The sequence below is a fragment of the Acaromyces ingoldii genome (assembly GCF_003144295.1).
Source record: "Acaromyces ingoldii strain MCA 4198 unplaced genomic scaffold FA10scaffold_3, whole genome shotgun sequence".
NCBI classification, from domain to species: Eukaryota; Fungi; Basidiomycota; class Exobasidiomycetes; order Exobasidiales; family Cryptobasidiaceae; genus Acaromyces; species Acaromyces ingoldii.
In genome coordinates, this window is record NW_020290249.1 from 2,488,224 (window position 1) to 2,508,437 (window position 20,214).

At 56.3% G+C, this 20,214-nt stretch overlaps 6 protein-coding genes across 6 annotated transcripts; 4 read left to right on the forward strand and 2 right to left on the reverse strand.

Annotated features, from left to right (window-relative positions):
- Positions 1 to 554: 554 nt before the first annotated feature.
- Positions 555 to 1,284, forward strand: FA10DRAFT_267241 (hypothetical protein). Its single transcript, XM_025521828.1, has one exon. It carries the CDS (start codon positions 656 to 658, stop codon positions 1,163 to 1,165), a length of 510 nt encoding a protein of 169 aa, XP_025378004.1. The 5' UTR covers positions 555 to 655; the 3' UTR covers positions 1,166 to 1,284.
- On the forward strand, positions 1,279 to 2,333 carry FA10DRAFT_124170 (hypothetical protein). Its single transcript, XM_025517944.1, has one exon. The coding sequence runs from the start codon at positions 1,391 to 1,393 to the stop codon at positions 2,024 to 2,026; it is 636 nt and encodes a 211-aa protein (XP_025378005.1). The 5' UTR covers positions 1,279 to 1,390; the 3' UTR covers positions 2,027 to 2,333.
- Positions 2,334 to 4,867: 2,534 nt separating this feature from the next.
- Positions 4,868 to 9,779, reverse strand: FA10DRAFT_124271 (MED14-domain-containing protein). The gene is made up of 7 exons (XM_025517945.1): positions 8,688 to 9,779; positions 8,492 to 8,624; positions 8,336 to 8,427; positions 8,185 to 8,263; positions 7,998 to 8,130; positions 7,519 to 7,926; positions 4,868 to 7,458 (listed from the first exon to the last, which is right to left on the reverse strand). The coding sequence occupies exons 1-7, from the start codon at positions 9,437 to 9,439 to the stop codon at positions 5,054 to 5,056; spliced, it is 4,002 nt and encodes a 1,333-aa protein (XP_025378006.1). The 5' UTR covers positions 9,440 to 9,779; the 3' UTR covers positions 4,868 to 5,053.
- A 99-nt stretch (positions 9,780 to 9,878) lies between these two features.
- FA10DRAFT_267243 (hypothetical protein) lies at positions 9,879 to 13,358 on the forward strand. The gene is made up of 7 exons (XM_025521829.1): positions 9,879 to 10,185; positions 10,256 to 10,531; positions 10,595 to 10,741; positions 10,827 to 10,906; positions 10,976 to 11,275; positions 11,342 to 12,708; positions 12,771 to 13,358. The coding sequence occupies exons 1-7, from the start codon at positions 10,054 to 10,056 to the stop codon at positions 13,208 to 13,210; spliced, it is 2,742 nt and encodes a 913-aa protein (XP_025378007.1). The 5' UTR covers positions 9,879 to 10,053; the 3' UTR covers positions 13,211 to 13,358.
- A 1,145-nt stretch (positions 13,359 to 14,503) lies between these two features.
- FA10DRAFT_267244 (hypothetical protein) lies at positions 14,504 to 18,907 on the forward strand. The gene is made up of 4 exons (XM_025521830.1): positions 14,504 to 14,657; positions 14,723 to 14,927; positions 14,997 to 15,520; positions 15,593 to 18,907. Exons 1-4 carry the CDS (start codon positions 14,612 to 14,614, stop codon positions 18,682 to 18,684), a joined length of 3,867 nt encoding a protein of 1,288 aa, XP_025378008.1. The 5' UTR covers positions 14,504 to 14,611; the 3' UTR covers positions 18,685 to 18,907.
- Positions 18,908 to 18,966: 59 nt separating this feature from the next.
- On the reverse strand, positions 18,967 to 20,095 carry FA10DRAFT_267245 (V-snare-domain-containing protein). The gene is made up of 5 exons (XM_025521831.1): positions 19,805 to 20,095; positions 19,455 to 19,718; positions 19,319 to 19,380; positions 19,100 to 19,169; positions 18,967 to 19,022 (listed from the first exon to the last, which is right to left on the reverse strand). The coding sequence occupies exons 1-5, from the start codon at positions 20,069 to 20,071 to the stop codon at positions 19,005 to 19,007; spliced, it is 681 nt and encodes a 226-aa protein (XP_025378009.1). The 5' UTR covers positions 20,072 to 20,095; the 3' UTR covers positions 18,967 to 19,004.
- Between the last annotated feature and the right edge of the window lie 119 nt (positions 20,096 to 20,214).

The following is a 20,214-nucleotide window of genomic DNA, read 5'->3' on the forward strand; positions in this document are numbered from 1 at the left end:
CCCGTGCGGAGGTGTGGACCTCTTGTTGCTCGGGTAGCGCCACTCGGACACGCGTTTTGCTTCGCTCTCGTCATCGTGCTTCTTGCTGCTCGCAGGGGAAGAGGACGAGGAAGAGGCCTGTTGCTGTTGCTGATCGATGCGACTTGTACGGCGCAAAGAGGGACCGCCGCCCATTGGAGGGGGAGCAGGGTTGGCAGACGAGGAGGACGAAGACGAGGGACGAGCGTATCGAGGTGAACGTGGATGGCTGGATGATTGTTGGCTGTTGCGTCCGCGAAAAGCAGCTTCCATGGCAAAGGCGGACGTGTTTGCAACACTGTCGCGTCGCTCTGTCGACGAAGAAATCGTTGCGGCCATAAAGTCGTATGTTGAATGATGTCTGCCCCTGTTAGCTGCAGTCGAAATTGTGATTCGTGGTGATATTCGTGACTGTTGATCGTAAGAGGGGAAAGGCCGCTCTCTCGCTCGAGAGCAATCCACGGGAAACAAAGGAAATAAAAAGGGGGGAAGAAGTCCGCGTTAAGTCTTTGCCGATTGGTGCGCAGTCGACCGTCCACAGTTCTGCTTCTCAGTTTTAGACGGCGAAATGGCGAACCGGAAAAGAAGGAGAGATATCCTGTAGAGTTGCATAGCGGTGAAGTATGCGTCAGCAAAAATGAGCGCGAGAATTATGATGAAGGAGCGGACATGGGCGGCGAGGGGAAGAAAGATAGGGGGAGAAGTGGCGAGCGAGCAGGAAGAGAATAGGGAGGAGGACGCGGATGTTGCATGCCGGACACCATTGCCCGGTCAGCAAGGACCGCGGTCTCGGATAAAGGTAGCTGGTATCGCGGCAACCCGACCAATTTTGCTCTTGCGGGCAACCTTCGACATCCGTCTCGCACGAAAGAGGGCGAAGGGGGGGAAAAAGGATATGGAGGCAGAGCAAAGAAAAATTGCGAATCCTGGCCGGAGATCTAGGAATCCTCGCCAACGCCGCCGCTGCCGCCGCCCTCTTCTGCTTCTCGAATACCGCGTCGTCTTTCCTCCGAGAATCGCCCGCCGGACTCCTTGTCTGCTCCCTTCTTTGTCCGCACCGCCCACTCCCCCTTTCGTTTCCCAAAAATACCTCATTTCACGAGGCCCCACCGGACAAGAAACCCGTTCCCCTTTTTTCATGGTGTAGCTCCAAATCTGACTCACCTGCAAGAGGGTGCAAGAGGACAAAGAGATAATCTAAAGGACGGAGTGATGCGTGAGCTGGCCAAAGCGGTCAGATTCGCCCCTGGAACCGTTGACAGCGTGCGCTCGGGCGACAGATAAAGCGACGGAGAGCGGAGAAGTTGTTGTTGTCGTCGTCGTCGTTGTCGGCCCTCGTCGTCGAAGAAGAAGATCGTGGACGGAAAGCGAGATGCGCGGGCGGCGAAAGAAGGTGCTGGGACTTCTTGATCTCGTGAGGCGAGGCCGGAAGTCGATCGGATATCCAAGTCCTTTTTTCCCCCTTGTTCACCTTGCCCTCGCGGAGTCTAAAGTCGTGGCTGATAAAGCGCAGCTACGCACGTCCGACACGTCAAATGAAGAAATTAGAAAGGTAATTGGAAATATAATAAAGGCCCTCAGGGACGACGGCCAAGGCGAAAAGGTGCCTGGATGCCAAGGCCTATCTGTCGGCCACCGGGAGAAGAGGGTGGACCTAGACTGCAGCGTGTCGCACCTTCGTTTCCCTTGCCTAGATGCAGGCGGCTCGTATGGAACAAGGCTGCCGGAAGTTCGACCAGCTCGACGTGGAAGGCACAAGGAGGCGGTGCTCCCTGTCTATCCTCCCGGCTGCGGCGCTCGAATAGTGGAACAGAGCGCGGAGGGCTGGAGCCGAGAGAGAGAGAAAATAAAAATTAGAAAAACCGAGATGGAAAGCCCTGCTGACGCGCACAAAAAGGGGATGGAAATAGGTGGAATTAATAAGAAGCCGAACCCACCTGTGCAGTCGGCACGCCGGATCGATCTCCTCACCTGCTGCTGGTGGAAATCTTTGATCCTACTACTGTAGCCCCTGTGAAAGAGATTGCCGAATTGCAAGGCGTTCCTTTGCCGTCTTTGCGACTGCCGAGGGCGCCGGATGCTGTGTAGGCGGAACCGCGATGGAACGTACGGGGTGCAAATTCTTCAATCGCTGAAGAAAAGAAGGGACCTATGCGTAGAAGCGTGAAATGAGAAAACCAGGCCGGGCGCAGCTGAGTTTTGAATTCTTGCCGAAAGCGGTGGCTGCTATATCTGTCGTTTTGCTTCCAAGCCAATCTTTGAGAGCAACTTGTCGTCGTAAACGTCGAGGAGAGCAGGTGTCGTCGTCGTCGTCGTAGGGCAATGACAACCGACCCTTGATCTCTCCTCCAGAGAAAGTGAAAGCCTAAGCAAGATGGAAGAGGGTGGGAAAGGAAGACACAGCGCAGGTGCGGAGACCGAAATGATTTGACAGGTCGAGCCCAGGCTAAGAAATGCAGATAAAGCAGTGTCTTTTTTTTTCTTTCCTTGCCTTGCGTTCCGATCTCTTTGCTAGCGAGCACGTCAGGCGACGCACCTCTACACACTGCTGCTGATGCAACACAGGAGACTGAATCTGGAAAGCAGACCAATAGTTGAATAATAATGGAAAGGCGTCGATTATGTATGCACGTCTACGCACTCGCGAAAACAGGAACGGTATCGATTCTGCTGCGAGCGCGCGGGCGTCGACGACTAAACAGAGAGCCGGGCCAGGCAAAATTTTATCGCGGGCCGGGCAGGGAAGGGAGATAGAAGTAGACGTGGGGGTTCGCCTGCCGTACCGTCAGTTCGGAAGTAGCGAAATAACTAGCACGCATGTGTGCTCTCGATGCATCCACAAGGAACGTCATGCAGCTGCATCACTGTGGGAAGGAGCGCGGCGCTCGCATTGCAGCCCAGGGCAATTTAAGAAAAGAAGACCTTGGTCTATCGCCTGCATCGGTGTTTCAAATAAGTGAGAGAAAAAAGCTAGAGATTGCGATCCCTGGTGCTTCTTGATTTTGCCCTGCATTTGTGTCCCGAGGTCTTCGCCTATCTAGGCCTCACTACTGTACTCCTGCTCCCTAGATTTAACCCCGCTCGAAGCGCTCAGCCCATTCCGGCCAACAGCAGGGACACCAAGGCAAGTACGTCCCGTCCCTCGAAATCGGAGTTGCTGCTGCACAGCCATTTCGGCACCGCGTTCGAGATTCTTTTTCCAATTTCAACTTTTAAAATTTTCTCCAATCTGCGGCAGGAGCCAGCAAGCGGGCACCAGTCCTAGTTTGCGTGAGAGTCCACGGGTCGAAAAGAACAGGCTAAGGCCTCGAACTTCGTCATCGAGTCACCTAATAATATTATTGCGCAAAGGAGGTGCTAGGCGCCCGCGCCGTGCGTTCCACATGGGTCGCCTCTGCCTACACTAGATCAGAACTTGCATCAAGCGAATACTTGCCATATCTGTCGAGATCCTTGGCTCACATAACGCGGGTCCTGCAAGAAAGAGCAGGCGCACCTTCCACAGGTCTTGGTTGAAGGCCGCTAACTTCACGCTTGTGAGAGACGTACTGTCTCAAGTCAGCGAGAGTCACACAGTACTTCTGCTACTAGCCAATAAATGAAGTGCACCCGCTCGGATCCATCGGGCGTTCCTGACGATCCTGTCAACGACAAAGAACAGCACATTCAATCTAAAACTTGGGCTGGTCCAAGGAGCAAAGAAGTGCGAAAGATAGCGCGGACTCTCTCGTTTGTCCGAGAGACATCGACGTTCGGCCACGCCGGCTCCGCGCGCTCGCAAGCGCTTCGTGGCCTTTTCCCATCCTAACAGCAGGAGTGATAAACCCGTCTGTTTTTGTGCTGTAGAACGCATGGCTATTGTATCATGCCGAGAGCCGAGAGGTTCCGTCTCTTGGCGCTGCTGCGCAATTTCAGTACCGACACCTGCCTCGTTCCTCTTTGAGCTTATCGTCTCGCGTCGCAATGCTTCAACCCGTCTTCAAGCCTGTAGTATAGTACTTGTAGTGTTGTGTGCACAACTGGCCACGGCTTTTACTGTGACCAAATCGGAGACCGACGCACTTCTGATTCTGGCCGCGACTAGCTTCGTTCCTGGATACGAGCCGTCCCGCAATTTTTCCGGGATGCGGGACGTCAGGTGAAATAAATTAATTGCAGATAGAGGTCGACTGGAGACGACCAGAAGAAGAAAAGTAGAAAACGGAGGTTAAACGGAGGTTACTGACTCGCGATGAAAGGGTCCCCACCCTATCGTTCACCGTCGGCCAATGCAGTCGGCTTTGTTTGTGCAACCCGAACTCTTTCGAGAATAGGGGGACCCTCTGCTGGATACGAAAGGGGCAGGTTCCAAGATAGTACTGTACAGTCATTGCCATTCTAAAACAATTTGGGGCAGCTGCACCATCATGTCATAAGTGACCTCTGGAAAGGCATGCATCCCCATAAACTGTCCCGGCATGAGCAATTTGCATCCAAAAGCTGCTCACCCATGCACAGTAAAGCAGGCAGACAAGCGTACGAGTTCAAGGGCCAGCTTCATGCTCGAAGAAAGAATCATAGGCTGCACCAATTCTCTCTCTTTGGACCCATGCAGCAGCTTCGCAGGGACATGAAACTTGGGCTTATGCTTGTGCGCGGCAACACAGTCCACGATCCACGATGAAAGGCATGAACCTAGAAGTGACGGAATACGGCTGGCAGTGCAAGGATCCTGTGAGTGTTGACCAATTCCCAGTTGTCTTAGTGAGCACCCTGGACCACATCTGGAGAAGCGCTTGGAGCTACCTTCCTTTGCTCTGCTTTCTCCGTTTCTAGAGAGATTGGATCGAGGATTGAGCAAAGGTCATCGTCCTTTCTTCTCGGCCAACAGCTACGATCGCAGAGTCCGGCTCGGCGCACTTTTAGAGTGCAGGAGCAGCTGAATGGACTGAGTCGATGGTTAAATGCACCTTAAGTTTCAGAGGTGAGGAGAGAGAGACGTTAGGTCGGGACGTCATGAAGGGAGTGGCTGCAGCTCTAATGGCTGACAGGAACATCAAATTGCTTCCACTGCCGTGAGCTCCTCTACAATCTTTTCCTGGAGCATGCGGAGCACGAATCTAGCCGTTGCCGGGGTGCAATCGGACAGGATCCCCCTTTCCAGCGCCAGTACGGCGGGTAGCCTCTGGACAATCCTCGAGGACTCAGAAGACGAGGGCTCCGCCTGTTCGCAGTATGCCTTGGTGACGTCGAGCGCAATGCGATCGAAGTTGGGAATGGCTGTGGCTCTTTTCAGTCGATCTTCATCTACTACCACTTTGGCCTCGAGAGCTGGCGACGGCGCGGTGGTCGTGCTGAAAAGCACCTTTGCCCCCCGCCGAAGTTCAATGTCGAGGACGTATTGCTCCCAAAAGACGAGACGAAGCTGCGTCGCCGATCGGACCTCGAGCTCAGGACTGCTGACATCTTCGAGACACCGCTCGTCGATCTCTGACACCTGCTCCAGCATGGGCAAGAGGTTCTGCAAAAGCTTCAAGAACCCAAGCCAGAATCCCGGCTCGTTGTCGTTGCCCCGGCTGAGCGACCTCTGCAGCGTCGGTGCCATGACCTCGTGCGGGTTTTTGGATGCCAGCGAAGACGAAAAGACGATGGAGTAAAAGCCGCCCTTTAGGAGCCGCAGATCCTCCCGCCAAGACACCTCAGCGCTAAGACCTTTGGCATACTCAAACGAGACGCTACAAAGGTCAAACTTGTCGAGCGTTGGCACAAATCCAGAGGACCATCCATCGATCTTGTGGCAGCCGAGGAGCTCCTTTGCGAGGTTGGCCACCTTGGACACTCGGTTCCACTCGAGGAGGAACATCGAGATGCAGTTGTCGACATCTTGCGTCGAGAAGGTCAAGATCGATGTGCGCGGGTCGAAGTCCAGCGTCGCTCCGCCCGAAGCACTTATGCGACGGTTCGAAAGGCCCGCCCGCACTCGCAAGCGTGCTGAGATTTCCACGCGGCTCTTCGAGACATCCCACCACTGCTTCATCTTGAGCGATAGATTCGGCTTGACAATGGTATGAGCCGGCCCCAGGAGCATATCGGCACGCAGGGCGAGGCTAGGGACCAAGTCGATAACGCTCCGTTGGACATCGTCGCAATCGTCGATCTCGCCCGAACGAGCGGAAGCAGGGCTGACGTGGACAAAGGGAACATTCTTTAGCTGGAGCTGCTGCTCGACCTTGTTGAAGCTGACGAGGGCTAGGCTGTAGCTGTAAAGTTTTGCCAATTCCTCTTCCGTCAGAGACATCGGGTTACCCCTTGAGATCGCCACATTCATGCCATGTCTCCTTTTTCCGAGTGTTTTCGCCTCCTCACTAAGCGCATGCGACCTTGTGATTCTCGAGCGATCGAGCCAAACGAGCGAGTATATCAGCATCGAAGTCATGACGCCCTCCATGAAAGTGTGAGCACAGATGAGCGCAACGCGTATCGCATCGTCGGTGACGCGCAAGACGAGATAGTATGTCGGGAAGGGGGCGAGATGGACGAAGAGCATGGTGCCGGGATGAGCCCGCAACTGTTGGTAGTCTTCCTGCCGTAGCGGCAATCGCCTCGTACAGGGTAGTCCGAGTAGCGAAGCTTTTTGCTCAAGGTCCTCCAAGATGACATTGCATCGGAGGTTTTGAAGGATGCTTACGACCTGCCCTGGACGGTCATTGAGCCGCTTCGATGCATCGCGCAGCTGCCTCGACCTGTCATGGCTTGCCAAGGACGTGCAAGATAGGGACGTTGTGCTTCCGCTACCTTGAGCTTCCTCGAGCCGAAGCTGACCTGAGAGAGCATCGAGGTGAAGAACAAGGCAGAGACGCTCGTGCAGAGGAAGTACGAGCGCGTGCGTCGGCCGCCTATGTTCCATGTGGCTACGCAGGCGGCACTGATCCGAACCCACAGCTGCACACAGGCTGCTTGCCTGTATCCTCGACCGAAACGCCAGCAGGGCAGCATGAGCGTGCCTACTGACGGCTTCGAGAAGAAGCTTCTCAATGTCGAGATCCCGGTTGTCGATGGTGAAGTCTTTTGTGCGTAAGTGTGGCGTAGCAGGACCGTCAACCTCCCACTCGACGGGGATTTCAAGGCGCGTCAAGGACTGGTTTCGTGCCCTCTCTTCGTCGTCGTCTTGCACATCAAGGAGGCCTTCCACGGTGACTCCTTTGCCACTCGAGTCCTGCACTTCTCGAACCGAGACCTTGAGCGTGGCGCTTGCTGCGGGTGTCCAGGCTCGCTGCTGCTCGCCCCGCTGGCCGCTCTCTGTTCGAACGGCTCCTTGCTGGTTCCAGTATCTAATCGATAGAGTACGTGGTCGGGCTGTGTGATCCATGTGAACAGCCAAGCTCGCCCCCCAGCTGAGCTTTGTGAGTTGTATCGCCTGGTAATGCAGGATATCAAGCTGGTAATTGAGGGCTTGGGATTCTGTGCGAAACGACGCGTGAGAGACCAGTAAGTAGGCAGGGGAGAGGAATGGCAACTCACGAAGAAAGTTGTAGAGCCGCAAGAGCGGCGTATCTTTTCGAAATGGCAGTGTATCGCCAGGCTTGTCAAATTCTGCAGGGATGCCATCTTCTGCATCATGCATCTCTACGTCGGTCTCTACTGTCACGGCAGCCGTCGCTGTCTGTGCCGGAACCTGCTCCGTTGATGCCTCCAATTCTGGGACGGCGGCGATGCTCTTCGGTGCCAGCTCTGCGTTGGCCAGGTAGAGGATGACTTGACGCTGCTGATTGATGGGCTGCCTTGGAAAGCGATCGGCCCCGCTGCCGGTAATCTTGAAGTCGAACTTGACCCTCGTCAATTGCCAAAGGGCTTCCTCTATGCTGACACCTGCTAACGTGAGATCCGCTTCGAAGAGAGACGGTACGACGAAACATGCTCGACCGTCATCTAAGAGTCGGATTGAGGGTCAGTAGAAGTGGAGGGGGTAAAGAAGGATTTGGGTGAGGCCGGCGACCCACCGATGGTATAGCTGAGCATTGGGACAGGGATAGCCTCGTCGCACGCCAGCCTCACTGTCAGGGCCTCGTTGAGCTCCTCGATGATTTCTAATGCCTCGTCGTCGGTGTACTGCTTTTGGGGAGCGATTGATTCCTGAACGCAAGCGGATCAGCGTCGTTCTTTAGTCAACGAGCCAGGTAAGCTCACCTTGATTAGAGGCGGCACTCTTTGCGGTGCTCCCGCTCCAAGAACCTCAATGGCCGTGACGACGTCAAAAGAGCGCAACCTGCAGAGCAATGGTCAAAGACGCCGTCAGCTCCAAAAAGGTGAGCGTCTTTCATTGAGTGCAAACCATTACCTTGCCCTGGTGAGGATGCTGCGCGTCTCGTTCAAAGAGGCCACCGCTGAGTCCGTCTGGAAGATGTGATCGTTGATGAAAGAGATGATGTCCTGGAATCCCCCGGCTTTCGAGTCAGCCACGAGACGGGCAGTAAGCAGGAAGACGCGTGCTCACCCTCGCTAGATGAAGCTCCTCTGCGCATGCACACCACCGAGCTAGGACGAGAAGTTTGATGAGTTGCTTGCGAGCTTCGACTGCGTCGTTGAACATTCTTTTTCGACGCTCCATCGGCGAGAGAGAAGGGTTGCTGTCATATTGACATGTAAGCCTACAGTCGTGTTGGAGAGCAATGTTCCGAGCTGAGACTCACATTTCCACCTGATTGGCAAAGAGCTGCCATGCATAGAAGACAAGCCTCTGAGCGATAGCGCTGAGGGGAATGAGGTCCCTGTCCTGTTCGTCTGGGTTCGGCAGCGGCGGTCGCACCTGTTCGTCGAGCTCCTCCCTCGTTGGCATCACCTCGTCGATGTGACGAGACTTTTCCCATGCGCGCCGCCTCCTTGTCTTGTACAAGATCGAGTACACCTCCTGGCTCAGGTCCTGAGGAGCATCTTGGCCCTCGCTGACACCATTATGCAAAGTAAACTGGTTGGTCTTTGACGAAGAAGCGGCAGCTGCAGCCGCAGCGGCAGCCTGCACAGTGCTTGGTCCCGGACCAGCGATGGCGCCGCCCTGTCGATCTTGTCCGTCATCACCATTGACCTTTGCCTGTCCCACTCCGGCACCAGAGACAATACCACCACCGGCATCGCCACTGCTGTTGCCTACTGCACCACCACCTCCGCCTCCTCCATTGGCTGGCCCTGCTATTTGACCTTTGCTTGTTCTTCCATTTGCGCCATTGCTGTTATGGACGACGCTACCACCAGAGGCAATCGACGGGTTGCTCGGTGTGGAAATGGTAGGGCTCAAGGCTCCCAGGGGCCCCTGGGCCGGAGAAGGCTTAGCGTATCCAGCGTGCCCTTGCCTGGCTGCGGCTGCGTTGTGCTGCGCTGCGTTAACGAAAGAAGTTGAATGATGATGATCCTGTGCTCGTTGGTGGACCGTCGGCGTACTGGGCATAACACAGTTGACGACGATGCTTCGGCTCTTCCTCGCGACGACACCGGTTTGCCCTCACGCAGTTGAATGACCTTCTTTGCCCGGCCAAAGGACCTGTCTACGGGGCGAGATTCGAAAGATGGGTCCTGACGAGTGGGGAGGCGAGACTGAGCAATGGGGTGAGCGACGCTGCTTTCGGCCTGCTTGCTACGTTGGCAGGTTCTCGAATCGCGCAGCCTACAGGTTGGATCTCTTCGGGCTTCGTGAAGGGGCGACAGGAGGGAGAAGAGGAGGAAGACACGAGTGTGCAGGACAAGGAATCGGGAGGAAGGTTGTTCGGATGGAGGAGATGCGACGAAAGGGCGCTTGCTTAAACTAAGCCCACGATCGGAACTAAAATAAGAAAGAGTGAAAGCAATAAAAATAATAATAAAACAATTGAGGGTAGCTCGCGCGCGCACGCTCATCCAAGAGCAGGCTTCTTCTGCGCTAACAAGAAAGAGAGAGAAGGCAGCTTTGCACGGATCTCTTTCTGCTGGAGGGCGCCGGCAGCTCACGCACGCAGAGCCCAAGCAAGGAGACCTGAAGTCGACTGGCAAGCCCAACAAAAAGACCGCAGGGCAGGGTGCCGGAGAATGGACTACTTTAAGACGGCTGCGACGGCGCTGCTGTCCAAGGGCGGCCCGCTGCCCAACTACAACATCGGCGAGCGCGAAGCCTGGTTCGAGGGGAGGACGATCTGGAGCCTGCACGAAGGCACGAAGAGAGTGAGTGTAAGAGAATCTCGCCGCCTTGTTCCCAAGAACGGGCATCTTACCAGAGCGAGTCTGCATACAGGACGACTCCTCGCCATGCAGCATCCTCATCTTTGACGCAATGGTGCCGTCGCACAACCCGCGCAAGTCGGTGCTTCCGCTTGCCAAGAATGCACTCCGGAAGTTGCGGACGACACGGCATCCTGATGTGGTCAAGCTGCTCGACAGCGCAGAGACTCCTACGGCTGTCTACATCGTCGTGGAGCAGGTCAGACCGCTGGGGAGGGCTCTCGAAGAGATGAAGGCCAAGCCGGAGCAGCGGGCGGAGTGGGTCGGATGGGGCCTCAGCAAGATTGCTGTGAGTTGCGGCTACCACTACACTACACCGTTATCATCTTCTGATCTCACCTCACACCAACAGGATGCTGTCAAATTCTTAAACTCCGACACCGGGTCCACTCATGGCCTGGTCAGGCTGGAGAGCATCTTCCTAGCCAGCAGCGGTGAATGGCGCCTGGCCGGATTTGAGCTCCTGAGCTCTCCCAAGGACGAATCTCCCGTTCTCTATGTGAGTTCCGGCGTACGCACTTTGTCCATTGACCTCTCCTACAGATCAGCTGACAACATCTTGTCACTCTTCGTTGCCATCGCAGAATCAGGGCAGCCTGGTGCCCGACGCTGCGCGCTGCGCACCTCCAGAGGTCAAGCAGCAAGGGTGGGGAGTCTTGAGGGAGTGAGTACCTCGACGCAACCGTCGGTCGCAGCTGTGGCAAACACAAATTAAACCCCTTCTTCACCAAAGCCTTCCGCCACACCCGATGGATTCGTTCGGATTCGCTCTTCTTGTCATCGAAGCATACAACGGCAGCCTCCCTCCCAGTATCAGCGCTGTACCCCCTCAGGGCCAAGTCCCCGCGCCCATCTATGCTCTTGTGCGGCGAATGATGGTGCCAAACGCAAAGAACCGACTGCCGGTCGCCAATCTACTCGAAGCCGGCCAAGCCGATGGCGGCTTCTTCACCGAGAATCGACTGGTCAAGGTAGCAAGCGGTCTCGACGGCTTCATGCTCTCGCGCGAAGATGAAAGGGCCGAAATCATGAGGTATGTGCTTGTCTCTCTTTTCCACGCTGACATTTGGTATGCTGATCGTGTTGTTACTATACACAGACAACTCAAGTCTTCGTCGGACAGCTTCCCGCCCGAATTCTTGCACTACAAGGTCCTGCCCACTCTCGTCAATGCTCTTTCGCTTTCGTCGAGCCCGCAGAACGTGGGTAGCCCTACGCTGCAGGCTAGCAAGATTCTTCCCCTTGTGCTCCAACTCGGGGCAAAGCTGCCGGACAAGGAATGGAGCCGGAGCCTCTCGGCCCCGCTTCTCAAGGCGTGGACGAGTGCCGATCGAGGAGTGCGAATGACGCTGCTCGAGAGCCTGGAGCTGTACATGGACCGCCTCGAGGCAAAGAGGATCAGCGACAGCGTCTGGCCCAATCTCATCACTGGCTTTGGCGACTCGGCACCCGTCATTCGCGAGGCTACTGTCAAAGCCATCCTGCCCCTGTCGGAGAAGCTCTCGGAGCGCATTCTCAACAACGATTTGCTCCGGCAGCTGGCGAGAAGCCAAGTCGACAACGAAGCGGGTATCCGAACCAACACGACGATCCTCTTGGGCAGGCTAGCGCCGAAACTCAACCTCCAAACAAGAAAGACGGTCCTGATCCCTGCTTTTGCGAGGAGCATGAAAGACCCCTTTGTCCATGCCCGCGTCGCCGGCATCATGTCACTTATGGCCACGGGCGAGAGCTACGATGGCGACGACGCAGCCAAGCAGATCATCCCCGCCATTGCTCCATGCCTCGTCGACAAGGAAAAGATGGTGAGAGACCAAGCATTCATGGCCATGAAGATGTTCATGGAGCGTGTCAAGGACAAGGTCAAGACCATGCCCGACACGGCCCTTCCTCCCGAGCAGCAGCAGCAGGAGGCTGGTTCCGCATCATCCATGGCAGCAACAGCTTCTGCCAATGGCTCCTCTGCCACGCCAGGCTCGTGGGCCGCCTCGGCCTTGGCAGGATGGACGCAATCAGCATTTGCCAAACACATCGATACTGCCTCGCTGGCGGCGACGACGATGGACGGCAAACAGACGCCCTCTGCCGTCTCAACGCCTCCCGTCCCTGCAGCCTCGCCGGCACCTTCGTCATCGACGTCGGCCGCCAGCGAGGCCCCCTCATGGTCCAAGCAAGGCGATCTCATGGATGTCAACGACGACGAGGCCGACTGGTCTGGCTTTGAGACGGCACCACCCAAAAAGGCTGCCTCGCTGGGAGGTGCTCGGCGAAAGATGGGCGCAAGGGCAGGCGGCGGCGGCGGCGGCAGCAGCAGCAGCAACAACAGGACCTCACGCGCACAGCCTTCCTTGTCCACTCGACCGATTGCTTCCTCTTCCTCCTCTTCCTCTTTGTCTATGCGCGCTTCGGGAGATGCGTTGAGCGCTATGACGCGCAAGAGCCTCGCCGTGGCCGATGCTGGCGCAGGTGAGTCTATGACCTCATCGTCGAGGCCCAGCTACTCACACACACCTTTGCTGTCCCAACAGCTGATGATGCCGCCTGGGATGAACCACCGGAGGAAGAGGAAAAGGCGCCGCCCTCAGCATCGACTGGCCAGCCTGCCGTGCAACGTACTGAGAGTCCAGCTTCTGCATTCAAGAAGCCCGTGGAGGCATGGGGCGAGGAGGGCGGAGCAGGTGCAGTGCCAGCACGGGCAGAAGAAGATGAGCCAGGGACAGCGGTAAGAACAAGGACAGAGGCAGGGACGGGGGCATCCGTCAACGAAACAGCAGCTTGGGGAGCAATTGACGATGCGTTTGAGGACGACCAGGATGGCAAGGGCAAGTCCTCGTCTACGACAGCTTCAGCAGCAATGACACGTGAAGAGCGTCGGGCTGAGATGGAGCGCAAGCGCGAGGAGCGGAGACAGCGCATGGCCCAGCTCAAGCAGTCCAAGGCTCAAAAGCTGGCCTCGGGTCTCGCATGAGCCTACCCTTCCCACCCCTTCGCGCAGGCACGCGCACACTACTCCGGGGCGTACCGCGCAGCGCAGCACAGTGCAGTGCATCCCATGTTGCTTTGCATCACAACACGCACATGCATAGCTGGCAGTTGCTCCTTGTAGTAATGGAAGTAATATATATATAGTACTTCTTCTCCTGGTGTCGTGTGTGTAGCTTGTCGCACCGAGCGTGAGAGTGAATTTACCTTGCCGCGCCTTATTCGAGAAAGGCTAGGCTCCCTCGATCTGGAACGGCATTTGTTTATTACTTTTAGGCGTTCCTGAATCGGCGAGGCGGAGCCTTTTTTTTGGTCGAGCTTTACTTGAGCCCCTCGCTTGGGTTCCCACGGGCCAAATGCAATCCTGAAGAGGTCGATTATCCGGCCAAAGGGTGCCCGGCCTTTGTCATTTATATTCATGCATGCGAGCATCTTGGTCTCTTAAAGGAGAATGAGAAAGAGGGCTCGGCCAGATGCCAGCCAGGGCTTGGTCTCCTGTACGTATGTCTTGTTACGTTGTACAGCTCGCTAGCACGGCAGTACGCAGGACCGTGCGGTACTCATGTACGTGCACGCTACATTTGGCGTTTGTCTACCAATTGTCCGATCGTCGTAGGCTCCCAGGAGCTAGCCAAAATTCAAGCAGGAGCAGGACCAATCCGGTTGCATCCACCAACCAAGGTTAAGGAAAGTACGTGGCCAGACAGGAGGCCTCTCGAAAGAAGATGAAGCTGACCGCCTCGTGTGGGGACATGAGCCAACATCGTGCATGAGACGCAGAGAGAGATAAGAGTATTTACTAGTATGTGAGAGCTACGAGGGAGCGGACAAGGGGAAACAAAAGAAGCAAAGGGGGGGTGGGCCTCGACGGGGAACTCTTGATCGATATTTTTGTGGCGCACCCTCTTTTTTTTCCATCTTTAAAATTTCCTCCAAATTGCGCAAGTCCTGGGGTGTCCAGAAGCAAGGAAAGCCGTTAGAAGTGGAGCGGATGTTGAATTTTCCCTCCTGGCTCATATCAATTAAGCAGTACGTCGTCCGTCACAAGGAGGCAATGCATGTAGAGCAAAAGTGCTCCCGAGACTTGGCTGGACCCTTACGAGGTGCATGGGGCAGAGTTATTACCTTGACAAGGCGTTAGGCAGCCGTAGTAGTGCAGCTTGTAATGGGAGCTTGTTATTGTTGAGAGAAGCTGTATGTCCTACGTACTGTTCAGTACATACATAGAGATGCGGCAGTACAGACGGGCCGAAATAGAGTTCGTCGCGGGAACGGACACCCTTCTTAAGCCCCACCCTTGCTCAACTTTGCGGCCGCTCGTCCTTGCCTTTTCCCCTCAGTACGGGCCGTCACCGAAGCAACAAGGCGCTGGGCGTCCTGCGACATCATGGTCGGCTCATCGACATGGCAGTTTGGCCTTGTGGATCCGACGAGTGAGTTCTGCGCTATGCCTGCTCTCGATGTGGTTGCCGGTGGATTGCTCACTTCTCTCGATCAGATTCTACCCAAGTGGCCCAGTACTACACCAATCATGCTGTGCCGCAGCGTTTCAATCCTGGCATCATTGTCGCCTCGATTGCCGTTGCGATCCTGGGTGCCTACTCGACTCTGCTGGTTCTTGGGCGGCGGACAAGCAACAAGGGTGCACGCAACATCTTCCTCCTTGTCCTGGCTGCCACAACGATGAGCTTCGTGGGCATCTGGTGAGCTGCTCTGCGCGTTGGTCACTGTTAGACTTTGACCTCAAGGAGCTGACGCGATCGGGACCCAAGGGGTATGCACTTCATCGGGATGCACATGAGCCTGGAGCCGGCACCCGGTGTCAGCTGGTATATCAATTTCAATCCGGGCTTCACCGTCTTCAGCCTCATCGTTCCAGGCATCGCCCTGATCTTGGCCTTTGTCTTTGTCGACCAGGCCGTCGAGTACAGCCTCTGGAGGATCATCGCGAGCGGCACCTTGACTGGCTGCATCGTCGCACTGATGCACTACTCCGCCTCGTTCAACGCAAACTTCAAAGTCATCTACAACCCTGCCCAGACGGTCGTCTCCATCATCCTTGCCTGTGTCGGAGCCAGTGTGGCCCTGTCGATGTTCTTTCGCTACCAGGCACACTGGGAAAATAGTTGGTGGAAGCGCCTCGTCTGTGCCCTCATCCTCGCCACCGCCGTCAGCGGTATGCACTACATGGGAGTATGGGGCACTAGCTACCAGGTCCGCCGTGATCAGCTCGACAATGTCGATTCGCTCACAATGGGCAATAAGCGAAACACGATTGTGGTGCTTATCATTGGCAGTGAGTCGTCTTTTCTCCTCTACCTCAAAGTCGGTCCCTACCAGAAGGCTGACCAAAGCCGCCAAACTTCAGTTATGTGCGGCCTCAACATTGTCATTTCCACCTTTTTGGCTGTGACGGACGTGCTGGTGAACCGTGAGACTCGCCGCAAGGCCCGCAAGATTGTCGTTGCATCGGCTACCTTTGATCGGTCCGGTCGAATGCTCGTCAGGGCCGACGGTTCCATGCCCATGGTGGTTCTCGAGACAAAGCTCCGCCAGGCCGAGGTCCTCGATGCCCTGGACAAGCGCAGCCCTACCTTCCAGTGGCTCTACCTCGTCAGCTGGGACTGGCTCATCATCGCGCCCTTCCTCGGCGCCATCGCCAAGCGCCTCTTCCAGATTGACTCTGCACAGCATCAGCAGCAACAGCAGCCGCTGTCCACCGAATCGTCGAGGAGAGGCGTCAGCTTTGAAGGCTTGTCCAACAGGCACCCGACGTCTGCTTCGACCGTGGCGGCGGACGACAAGCGGCAGGCGCTGGTCGATTTCAAAGACCGGGTCATCTTTGCTGCACATCAGCTCTCGCAGGAGCTCGAGGTATCTCTCGACCAGGTCGGCGTGCTCTACGACCATGTCCTGCCCACAGGCACGAAGAGGGCGGCAGAAATCGCAGCGGCCAAAGTCGAGGCCAACAAGAGACTGCCCGGCTACAATGCTGACGAGATGCACCTGGGGAGGAAGAAGGCGAGCGAAACGACGGGACGTGCCGAACTTGGAGGGGAAGACGACGAAGAAAGCCGATTCGAAGCAACCGTCAGCATCTTTGGAAGGGGAGACGAGGAGGATGAAGGTGTGACAATCTTCCTCGTTCGTGAGCTCCCTCACACCTCCCTGGAAGGGGCAGCAACATCGCCCGGAAACACTGGTGGGACTGGCGCTGGTGCAGAAGCAGGCGCTGCGGTGGGCGCCACGGCCGACAAATACAAGAGCAGAGGGTACAGAATGACGGAGACCCGTTTCCTCGCAGGCGTGCTCGCAGATCGACACGGAGTCGTCAAAGATGAGATGGAGACGCTACTTGAGTCACTTCGCGTCTATGCCAGGCGAGGCATCCGACCCGTCGTGCAACCTGGCGGTGTGTATGCGGGCTTGTTTGGGGTCAGACCCTCCACGAGCCGACAGGGCGGCCTCGACGTGCTTGTGTACGACTTTGCCCGTCATCAGCTTCCCTCGTACCGGCTTCCAGACGTCAGCTGCCTGACGCCGCCCATGCGAGCGTTCTTGAGGCTGCTCGATCAGCTGCCCCTCAACGAGGCGATGAAGGCGTGTGAACGGGACTCGGTGCGGTCGTCGGAGCGAAAGAAGCAACTCTTCGCAAGTCGCCAGACCCCGGTCGATCAGGACCGAGAAGAAACCGACGAAGAGCAACAAGAAAGGGAGGAAGAGATGCTGGCCGAAGAAGAGCTGCTCGAATCCATGATTCGCTTCCAGACTGCCCTCTATGTCTCCCTCGATGCGCTCAACAACTCGGTCAGGTTCTATCCGAACCTCGTCAAGACGGCTAGGATCAGTGCCGAGGTCCTGGAAGTGCCGTCGAGCTTGAACGACTCGACGGCACCAGCCGAGATTATTTTGGTCCAGGCTGTCCTGCCCGAGGATCGAGAATATGCAGTCATGTCGACCTTTACGTCAAATTCGGGCAACGTTTCCAGCTTGTCATCAAGTCACGGTCCACATCAGCGCAGCGCTTCGAGAACACAGCAGGAAGCCACGACAGAGAATGTGGGCGCAGGCCTCGTGATGCCCACCGATGAGTCCAACGCCGCCTCGCCATTCGTCTTCACGCCCTATACTCTCTTTGCCAAGGCGCAAATGATGCTGATGCGCGGTCGACAGGCAGAGGATTTCGAGCACGAGGTCCTCATCGAGATGAAGAGGCGATTTGTTGCCACCCGCGTTCAGCCTTCGAAAGGAGAAGGAGAGCAGCAGGAAGAAGAAGAGGGAGCAATGGAGAGAGATGACTCGGAGAAGAGTTTTGGACTGGAGAAGGTGGGCGGTGAGCAGTCAGAGGCGGACAAGTCTTTGAAGAAATGGTTCGACTTCAAGTGGCTTGGCCTGGGAGGAAGCAAGAAAAGCCAGAGGTCGGCTTCGAGAGCGGCCAAAACTGTGAGCCTGTCGTTGCGGAGACTCAGCGCAGCTTCGTCATCCTTCAAGTCTAGCCATGGCGGAATCGGGCCCGTCGACGAGGAAATCGCTCAGCAGGAAGGATCTATTCTTCCCACCCTAGGACAACAAGAGGTCGGGCCGGATCCTGATGAGATTAACGAGCAACAACAGCAACTCTCTTACGTACCCAAAACGCCTACGAAACCTGCAATGGGCCCCCCTCACCAGCACCGGCTGGACATATCGAGCCTCATGACTGATGCCCTCAACACCAACTCCTCGACGGTGGGCAGCGCTCCGTCGCTCGGTGTTCGGCGCTTCACCACCATGCGGAGCACAGTGCGAGAAGGTGCCGAAGAATACCCGAGCTTGACAAGGGGGGCGTCCCTTACCAGCAACACTCCGATCCCACAGAGTCGGTTTGCGAGGGCTGCAGAAGAAGATGACGAGGTCGGCGAAGTCACACTGGTCTCGTCACCGCCCAGAGTTGCGCCAACGTCCTATTCCAAGCGTCACACGATGTCACCGAGGACGCCTGTGCGCAGGACCAGCAGGACGTGGTCCCAGAGCCAGGATACCGCAGACATCAATATCCCCTCGTGGGACCTCATCAACTCTTCGACTTCGTCGATTACCAAACCCGGCCGAAGTCTTCGACCTTCCACGGCCGATGCCGACAGCAGGAGGCCTCGTCTGCACACCAGCATTCGTCCCAACACTGCCGGCGCTCTCCCCATGTCTGGGACAGTCTCACCAACAGCAGCAACCATGCTGATGACTGTGGAAGGGTCGGTAAACAGCGGTAGTAGCACCTCTTCGCAACGCGGTCAGCGCGCCAGGTCTTCGTCGTTTAGAAAGGGCACCGTACAGCAGCACGCTAAACAGCCGCATGCCCCTAACTCTGCAAGCATCCGCGCCAGGCTTCAGTCCGATGATTGGTATAGTCGCCAGCTCATGTCGCTCGAGAGAGGTCCGCTCGGTCATCAATTGCTCGGCGTGCTTCCGAGCGAGTACTAGTCATCTTCAATCTGTCCGTCTTTGTCACTTGTCACATCATCCCTTCGCTTCGTCAGCAACGGCATAAGCAGCACAAAGGTCTCGCGGCCTTTCCGTACACGAGAATCCACATCCTGTATTTCTTTGTCTTTCGCAACCCTGTGTCACCGTCCACTCTCTGTCCCACATCTCCTCTCCCTTTCAGTCGCCTCATAACCCTGAAACGAATAGATGGCATTCACACACGTAGCCGCGCGAATCAAGAAGAGAGCAAGCAATGCGACGGTTTGTACACAAGACAAACGCCGTACTGCCGCTGGTATGACACATTAAAGCGGTTGCTATGAAAACTTGCCGTACTGAGAAGGGGGCCAGGAAGTTGGTTAGTCTGTGATGCGATGCGTTGCCCTGCAGAAGACTGAGGAGAGTAACTCACTAGAATCAGCAAAATCAAGAGGACCAAGACAGTAATGATGCCAATCGTGACGAGCTTCTGCTGCTTTGCGCTGTTGGCGGATTAGAAAGCGGTTCGAGGAGGTTAGATTCATCCAAACGGCCAGCGAGATCCGTTGGAGGGGTGAGAAAGAGGGAGGACACAAAGGAAGAATGAGTGGGCTTTTGGGCGACTTGAGACGGACGATATGGCAGGACTCACCGACGGATCATCTTGCTCAGCGTCCGGGAGGATCGGTCAATGTTCGAGTCTGCTTGTCGCAGCTGTAAGGAGAGATGAAGATGGCTGTATAAGTGGAATGATAGAAGAGCAGAGGAGGCGAATCCCTAAAACGCACCGTATCTCTGCTATTCTCGATCTGCTCGCGCTGAGACCTGAGATCCCGGAGGATGTCTGCACCGAGATCCTCGGTCTCGAGTGCGATGCGGTGCGACTCTTGTAGCCGCCTCGAGCCGTCTTCGAGGGTGGATGTGCCCTGGAGCAGCCGTTGTCGCTGAGCCTGTGGGTCGTAAGACGACCTCCCTGACTCGACATCGCCATCGGCCTCGAGTGCAGCGTCAAATCGGGATCCGCCAGCGCCCGCATTCTGCACCTGGGTGCGCTTTGGTGAGAGAGAGAGACGATAGTCAATGCCAATATAGGAAGGGGAGGAGGGCCCAGTTTCAGTGCCAGGCCAAGAAAACTCACTACACTCCTCCTGAGCTTCTCCAGCTCTGCCTTGTACCCGCGAAGCTGCACTGCATACTTTGACTTGACGCTTTGTGGGAAGCCATTGACCTCGATTTCCATCTGGCTCAGGATTTCGTCGGCTTCGTCGGCCTCCATATCGGCCCTGCGCAGTGTCGCCTTGCGAGCCTCGCCCGCCTGGCTGGGCACCTCCTTATCCAGCTTGGCCGTGATGGACGAAGTGAGCTGCGCAAAGTCGGATGCGTACGAGTCAAAGAGCTCAGCCATGGTTGCAGGTGTCCAGACACGCCGTAATGTGATTCGTGATGCTAGGTGGGGAGAAACGCCCATGGCCGCGCCCCCTCCAGGCCCCTCTCTGATCTCATCGCTCAGTCCCGAAGTCCACGCGTCATATTTTGTGGCGCTTTCCA